This window comes from Sinocyclocheilus anshuiensis, unplaced genomic scaffold (genome assembly GCF_001515605.1).
Source record: "Sinocyclocheilus anshuiensis isolate Anshui unplaced genomic scaffold, SAMN03320099.WGS_v1.1 scaffold708, whole genome shotgun sequence".
NCBI classification, from domain to species: Eukaryota; Metazoa; Chordata; class Actinopteri; order Cypriniformes; family Cyprinidae; genus Sinocyclocheilus; species Sinocyclocheilus anshuiensis.
The window spans coordinates 329841-339011 of NW_015555881.1; the positions used below are offsets into that span (position 1 = coordinate 329841).

A 9171-nucleotide genomic window follows, 5' to 3' on the forward strand; every position below is an offset into this window, starting at 1 on the left:
ACAGTCAGTTTTGGAACGTTAAATAGTTGAGAAAGAGAACGCATGTTGTGTAACAGTATATTGGGTCCGTGGATAAACTCTTAAAGGGACCGCAGTCCAATATTTATGCTGCTGTCTGTCATGTTAATCAAAGAACAAAAGACAAAGAAAATAATTTTCTGCTCTTGACTGAATACGTTTTATAACTTTAATGGTAAGCATTAATCTGTATTTAATTTTTACAATGAAGACTACAGAAATTAAAGTAATCAAATGTAAAATAACACTGGATGTGTTATTTTACATTTGATTACTTTAATTCTGTAGTATTTCTTACCTGATTAAAAACTTACTTAACCTGAAAAACTTAGTTTCATAGCTCTCTTTATTCTATTGCATTTATTTGTGCTGTTGTTTGCCATTTTTTTTTATTTGTTCTTATTTTATTACTGACTTTTTACTTGTGTTTTTTTATGAAAATAAAACTTCGCGTTAAAGAAAAGTAGATTTTTGTTTGTATATGCTGTCAATTATAGTTCTTAGAAAGAAAATCGAAAGTGACAAAAATCGGTATCGGCAGATCACACTAACAAAAAATCGGAAATCGGAATCGGCCAAGAAAATTGCAATCGGTGCATCTCTAACGTATACACACACATATTGTTATTATTATTATCATTATTATATAGGTAAATTAGGGATGTTCATTTCAGTTATTTTTCCTAACCAACAACTGACGCTCGTTAACCGATTATTAACCGTTAACCAACAAGATTATTTTAAATTAGAATTGAAATAAATTAGAAAGGACAATTCTGTGACCCGTTAAAAATACTAACAGTTTCCGGGAATTAATTTTTTTTTCAAAAAGCAACAAACAACGAGGATTCACATGGTCATCATATCACATCACGCATGCAGCGCTTCTGCGAGCGGAGAAAAACAGAATAAAGCCAACAGAACATGAGGATTCACATGGTCTTCATATCACACACCTGCAGCGCTTCTGTAAGCGGAGAAAAACATCATAAAGCTAGGCTATATATAAATATATAAATAATATATTAATATAATAATAATAATAATAATAAATAGGCCTATACGAGAAATATATTTTTACTTACATTAAGAAAACGAAAGAAAAACTGTGCAACAAGTAGCCTAGTAAGCAGAGTTTCGGTTCATTTTTGTGCTGCGTGAAAGGAAACCAGACGGTGAATGTACACAAATAAAAGCAAACCTTTTACAATTCTGATTATCTTTATGACTAAAAGGAGTAGTTGCTTCCACTGTTAGAAGGGGGAAAAAATCAGGTGATTGCGCTGGCGCCGCATGTGCGCGCACAGTTAAGCTTTGTTCATTATCGTATTTCTGAAAGAAATAATAAAATGCGACTTATACTCGACTTGTGTTTTTTTTTCTCTAAAAAGCTAATTTTTTTATATACGCGTAGCATATTTTAACCATGCGGCAAACCTTTTTAAATATTTTGATAAATTACTGAAAAAAAATTAATAAATGACTTTTTAAACCGTTTAACTGATTGTATCAATCGGTCAAAAATTCTTACGGTCGTTTAACAGTTAACCGGTCAAAATGAACATCCCTAAGGTAAATAATAAAAAATATATAATAATAATAATACATATGTAAATAAAAATAATAAATTATAACATAATAATATAAATTAATAAAAAAATATAAAGTAATAATATTAATGGCAGTGTTTTGAGTTTTTGTGTAATTCTGTAAATTATCATAAAAAATGTAGACACAATATAAAATATCTTAACAGCCCTTAAAAACGGTGAATTCCGACTGATTTTGTAGGTAAATATGACCCAGACATGTTCTTGACAGTTTGTGTTAGATTCACCCACACAAACACACTCTATCCGGTCTAACTGGAGTTTCAAAGCTTGAGGTCTTGTACTTATTAGGTTTGTTTAAAAATGACATCATCGCAGCTGCTTATGACCTCATCAGCCCAAGACACGGGAAATAGGCCACATGTGATCCGCATTAGAACATGGACTCATGCTGTGGGAGAAATTGCAAAAGATTTTAACAAAGCAGCATGAAACGCTCCACAAGAGCGACTGAATATCTGGGCAAACTTGAGACCACAATTGCCGCATGCAGACGCTCACACGTGTGACGGTGTTCACAAACACACACACATCCAGGCAGCGTCTGGCCATTCTCAAGAGTAAAAAAAAAACAACCACAGAAACCAAACCATCCAATGACATGAACACACACACACACAGTGGCAGCGTCTGGAGACCTTTAAGATCATTGCCAAAAGCAACAGGCATGTCTACCACTGCATTTTCCCTGCGTTCCTTTTGTCCACCAACCCTCCATCAGCATTCGCTCCTTCATTTCTCCTTTTCTCCATCACTCACCTCCACTTTCACTTCTCCATTTAATTATAATGGAGTCTCTGACCCTACAGCAAAAGTTTCTTGGTCTTTTATGTTCAGCTTCTTCAACTGCAGCACTCAATGATGGATTATTCAGACTGTGTTTTCACTAGGAACCATTATAACGTTTAATATGGAATGCTGGGAAACTACTGAACCAAAACATCTGTGCAATGTTTCTTTAATGTTCTCCCTCATCCGGGCTTTTTTATCCTATTTACATACAAATATTGCATATTTAAATGTTCAATTTGTCATTTAAGCAACACCAAACAGAACTGCAAAACTTGTAGACAAATATAGTTATTGTAAATAAATAAATAAATAAATAGTTCAAAGGTTCGGAGTCAGTGAGACTTTAATATTTTTCAAATAGGTTTCTAAGGCTGCATTTATTTAATAAAAAACACAGTAATACTGTAAAATATTACTACAATTTATAAGAGCTGTTTTTATTTGAATATGTTTTCAAATGCAATTTATTCCTGTGATGCAAAGCTGAATTTTCAGCATCATTACTCCAGTCTTCAGTGTCACATGATCCTTCAGAAGTCATTCTAATATGCTAATTTGCTGCTCAAGAAACATTTCTGATTACTATTAATGTTGAAAACAGTTGTGCTGTTTAATATGTTTGTGGAAACATTTTTTTCAGGATTCTTTGATAAAAAGAAAGTTTAAAATAATAGCATTTATTTGAAAGAAATATTTTGCAACAATGTCTTTACTGTCCCTTTTGATCAATTTAATGCATCCTTAATTAATAAAAGTATTAATTTATCTTTTTTTTTAAACCTTTGAACAGTCGTATATATAGGAAAAATAATAACCATTCATATCACAGCCTAACACATTTCAACCAATAAAATCCTGACTCAAATGATCAAGTCCCACCCCCTTTATTTTCTACACAATATTTGGTTCCACTCAGAAACATTACACAATGCATCACATTATAGAAGTTAAATATCTAGTGATTGTAATCTCATGTCTTTATGTCAACTCTCTTGCCTTTAAAACAGCTGTTCTCCTTTAAAAGTGAAACTCTAAACATTAAGCATTTCTTTCTTTAAATATCTTTCTTCCTCTCTCATTTTCTACTTCAGTCAGGTGAGAGAGAATGATGAAACAGATCAAGCAGACAGTGCAATGAGTGACGTGTGAATCATGCTGATTTCAACCACACTTCTATAGGATTTGTACCTCAGAGGGAGAGATTCTCCCAAACACACACACACACACACACTTGTGTTGACCTGTACATGTGCTGTGGAAACCCCCCTCAATGATGTCAGTAGACATGAGCCACAAACTCCTCATCCTCACCAGAACTTTCCACAAAAACATCACCTTTGCCTCTATGTGTGTGAGATATTTATGCACTGTTAAATATGAAGCAAACTTTTCCATCTGACAAACCTAAAACTGATAACAGTGTGATGCTGCAGGAAACTGAAGATAAACATCTGCCTTGCTGTCTACTGTCTACACGTGTGTATTTGGAACTCTCTACATGTGCAAAATCTCACTATACAAATACACTGTAAAAATGATTGAATTCCAAAGTTTATTGGAGTACTTATTTATTTAAAGGTATAGTTCACCCAAAAATTAAAATGACCCCATGATTTACTAGTTACTTCAATAGTCCAAAAGAAGTCCAATAAAGTGCATCCATCCATCATAAATAGTGTCCCACACTGCTCCGGGGGGTGAATAAAGGCCTCCTGAAGCGAATCGATGCGTTTGTGTAAGAAAAATATCCATATTTTAATTTTATAAACAGTAATCTCTAGCTTCTGCTAACTGTCGTACATGCGTTCACAATAGTTCACAACAGTCTTTTGGACTATTGAAAAATAACACCTATTCACTGCCATTATAAAGCTTGGAAGTGCCAGGATAATTTTTAATATAACTCTAATTGCATTTGTCTAAAAGAAGAAAGTCATATACACCTAGGATGGCTTGAGCGTGAGTAAATCAAGGGGTAATTTTCATTTTTGGGTGAACTATCCATTTAAATAAATATTTTGGTGTGCTTCTTTCAAGTAATATGAAGTTTACTTATTTAAGAAAATATTATTTCAGTTTTTCTACTTCAAAAGGTCACATTTAATCTAATGTTTCACTCAACTGGTTCTGATAGAGTTTCACGTTAGCCTGATGGTAGCATAAAAAAGAAGCATAAGAACACAAATATTGGGTGCATTTTAATTAAACAGAACTATTTATATCAACATTGTCCATTACCACATACAAATTAAGTATATTTATAGTCAAAACATCTCTCATCTGCCATCGTTGAGTTCATCCCAATGCATTCTGGGACTGTCTTCTATTAATTATACATGCTGTTGTTGATTTCAGCCAGAATGAGACATCTTAGAAGACAGCACCATTTTGCACCATAAAAAGTGTGACTATGATGCAAAAAAAAATGTTGTCTAGGCAGCTCACAGGCTCACAAATATGCAGCATTTTCTATCATGTTTTAAGAAACAACTAGAGAAATTTAAGCACACCTAAATTAACCCAATATTGCTCAACAGATCTGCTTCATGCAAATAACACACTCTTTTTGTCTGTTTTCTCTATGATTTTGAGATTCTCTCTTATTCCTCTGTCTTTCGTCTCTTCTCTCTGTTTATCTTACAGGTCCATAGTGAAATGTGTCAGCGTTTAAGAGAATTGAATTACATGTGCAGGCTCTGAAATGAAATAAGATTTTGCTGTGTGTATACGGCAGGGATTTGGTTAAGGTTCTGTGGTGACTCGGTGTCTCGCTCTGTAGAAAGAAACACACGGTTCTTTCCATTTTCTCCAAACACTTTAACTTCAAACAGAAAGGTAGACCAAACATTAAAGACACATCAGCATTCCATGAACCCTGTGCGTCTGTGGTCAAAACCCTCGGGATGAACACTAACATTACCTACAGTCCTTCTGAATGACTCACATCCACTCACGGACTCTTCCAATCCCACAATCCTTCAGCTTTTGCTATCAAGACACACCGAGACTGAACAAACAGCAACAAATTCAATTGTCGAAGACGTTTTGGATTTGTATATGTTTCCGAATGGAATTGCTTCCTGCATACTGCACTGTACACTGAAAAAAATGGTGTAGGATTTACTTTGAAACAACTTTCACTCAGAAATGACTTGTAGATTTCACAAATAATTACAAAGAAAAAGCAAGTAACACACACACTTAAACATGAAACTTTAAAGCAGAAAGACCGACTTTTATTTTCTTATAAAACATGTTCTTTGTTTTATTTACAGCATTGAAAAATTACTTTTACTGTGTAAACACTGTTTATCTACTATTTTTAGTACTCAAAGGAATTGAAATGCTAAACATTTCACTACATTGAAATTGTATATTTAATTCAGCAAGGGCCACAAGGTCTTTATCTTAGAAATATAAAGCATTATTATTTTGCATTTTTGTCCAATACTGTGCGAAAATGTCTTAACTTTTGAATGTCTAATCTAACATCACAAAAACTGAATATACACTGTTTATCTACTATTTTTAGTACTCAAAGGAATTGAAATTCTAAACATTTCACTACATTGTATATTTAATTCAGCAAGGGCCACAAAGTCTTTATCTTAGAAATATAAAGCATTATTATTTTGCATTTTTGTCCAATACTGTGCGAAAATGTCTTAACTTTTGAATGTCTAATCTAACATCACAAAAACTGAATATTATAGAGTATTTGCATTCTTTTGCAAAAGTATTGCATTTCCCCAAGAAACGTTGCATTTTCTCATGAAATATTTGCATTCTCTCATAAAAGCCCTGCATTTCTCTCTAAAGATTTTTCCTTTTTTTTTGCAAAAAAACTTTTTCATGAAAAAGTGTTGCATTTCTCTCAAGAAACTTTGTTTTCTCACAAAAATATTTGCATTCTCTCCGATAAGTATTGCATTCCCCCAAAGAAACTTAGCATTCTCTCACCAAATTTATCTGTTTCTTTCAAAAAATTTCAAAACATTTCTTTCAAATGCTTTGCGAGCGAACACAAAATTTCTCCGTAAAATGTTACCGTTTTGCGAGCAAATGCAAAAGAACTGAAAAATACTTTTTCCACCCATCTCACTTTTTTCACTATCACTGTCTCTTTAAGGGACACACAGACTGCACACATAACATGAGTAGTATGACATGTCTTTCTGAGCAATAGAGTCTGAACAAATACAAGCACAACCACACTTGTACTTTATACTTATTTTAAACGTTTATGGTTAACCTGACTATTAAACAAACAAGCATACATGACAGTCTATAAACCCTTGTGCCAGAGGGTAACCCTACAATCTTACATTAGCACTACATAACCACAACGAGTTGCTAAACAAACATGCACACGTTACTCTCTCACTTCTCCACTGGACACAGTCACAGAGACGTGCTGAAACACTTCAACATTCAGTGAAGACCACAGACACATGACCACAAATCCCTGCTGAAGGCCCACAACACACTGACAACAAGAGCGAAGAAACAGCCCAACACAAATGAGATCTATCTACCACTGGATCTCAGTTCTTACTGTTAGACAGCAACGGCTCGCATCGAACTGCTGAGCCACAAAAGTGCAAAAAAAAGCTTGAGAAGCCTCTAAGGAGACGCTTTGAGAAGATGTGACTCCTCTTACCTCAAACACCTCCTCATCCAAGATACGTGTCCCGAAGACCACAATGCCTTTGGTGTCGATGATGGGGTGAGGGCTTCTGGATAGCGTCCGTGTCACCTTTTTCTTACAGTCCAAAACCAGAGTGATGCTCTGTTTGTGAACGCTGATCGCCACACGGTGCCACCTGACACAAACACACACACACACACACACACACACACACACGAATGAGGGTCAATCTGTCGATCCGTCGGTCATCCATCTATACATCTGTCTATCCATATATCAATCAATCTATCTATCTATCTATCTATCTATCTATCTATCTCTTGTTCTCTATAACTATCTATCTATCTATCTATCTATCTATCTATCTATCTATCTATCTATCTATCTATCTATCTATCTATCTATCTTTGTTGTATCTATCTGTCTGTCTGTCCGTCCGTCCGTCCGTCCGTCCATCCATCCAAAGTTTTCCATATTTATATGTATTATTTAAGTGTTTCTGCAGTGTTTATGTAGTTACACAGGGCATCACACCTGTGTCTGCTCACCTGTGCAGGTGTTGGCTTCACACCCGTGTGACAGATTAAATGTCGCACATCAAAGCTAATAATGAAAACCAAACACACTAAATCCTAACCAGACATTACATAACTGGCCCTGCAGTTTCCGGTGTCAAGAAAATAGTGACAAAATCACACAACATATTTCATATTTATTACACAGCTTGTGGTGTGTCTTACTTTCCGTCCGCCAAGTTGACCCCTCTGAAGAGCGGGTAGTCCTCCGGGCCGGGTTTGCCCAGGTGATCCTCGTACAGGAAGACAGGAGACCGTCCCACCTCCAGACCGAGCTGCTGGATGCCCTGTTCGTTATACACCGACAGCAGGAAGGACTGACTGCCTTTTTTAGGCCTCACCGTCGCCAAGATGGAAAAGTCCTCAGGAAACACGGATGCTAAAGAGGGACAGGGTGTTATTTTTGGAAATCAAAAGTGTTTTGGGGAGGGGTTCTATGAGCAGACAGATGCTGTCAGGTAACAAAGATAAAGTGTATTACATGGATAAGAGCAATGTGTGTGTGTGTGTGTGTGTGTGTGTGTGTGTGTGCGCGCGTTTTTGTGACAAATGAGGACATAAATTTGTATAATGACAAAGGTATGACATAGGTATTACAAGGAGAAGGTGACTTTTCAGGACATTACCCCATGTCCCCACTTTTCAAAACGCTTATAAATCACACAGAATGGAGTGTATTGAAAATCTGAAATAGCACAAAGTTTCCTGTAAGGGGTAGATTTAGGTGTAGGGTTGGTGTAGGGCAATAGAATATACGGTCTGTACAGTATAAAAACCATTACGCCTATGGGATGTCCCCACTTTTCACAAAAACAAACCTGTGTGTGTGTGTGTGTGTGTGTGTGTGTGTGTGTGTGTGTGTGTGTGTGTGTGTGTGTGTGTGTGTGTGCGCGTGTGTGTCTGTGTTAATAAGAGTCTTGAATATACTGGGTAAGGAGGAGAACAGCTGTTCCCTAAGAGACATTTTATTACTCTAATGCATCTAGCAGAGAGAGTTGAAGAGAACAAGCACAGAGAGAAAATCACAAGTACAAACAGAGAGAAAAACATATGAATATGAACATTCTGTCACTGTTTACTTAACATCATATCATCTCCAAACTATGACTTTCGTTCTTGTGAGGAACATAAAATGTGATGTTTATTGGAATCTCAGCGTTGACTCTTTTCCAAACAATAAAAGTGAATGAGGACTAGAGCTGTCAAGCTCCAAAAATGCCAGAAAAGCATTATAAAAATATCATAAAATTGCTCCACATGATTTGTACATTATATTCTTCTAGAAAGTTTGGAGTCATTTTAAAGAAATTAATACTTTAATTCAGCAAGGATGCAATAAATTGACCAAAACTGACATTAAAGGCATTGATGTTACAATTGATTTCTATTTCAAATAAATGCTGTTATTTTAAACATTTTTGAAAAAAATCACTGTTTCCACAAAAATATTAAGCAGCACAACTGTTTCCAACATTGATAATAATCAGAAATGTTTCTTGAGCAGCAAATCAGCATATTAGAATGATTT

General features: G+C 35.3%; 1 protein-coding gene across 2 annotated transcripts in view; it reads right to left on the reverse strand.

Moving 5' to 3' along the window:
* The window catches only part of col5a1 (procollagen, type V, alpha 1), a 115432-nt gene that overhangs the window by 67984 nt on the left and 38277 nt on the right, over positions 1–9171 (reverse strand). For both annotated transcript variants that reach the window (XM_016470190.1, XM_016470189.1), the window contains exons 3-4: positions 7809–8022; positions 7081–7243 (exon numbers count right to left, since the gene is read on the reverse strand). In XM_016470190.1, coding sequence (XP_016325676.1) covers positions 7081–7243; positions 7809–8022 — 377 coding nt within the window. The remainder of the gene's footprint in view (positions 1–7080; positions 7244–7808; positions 8023–9171) is intronic.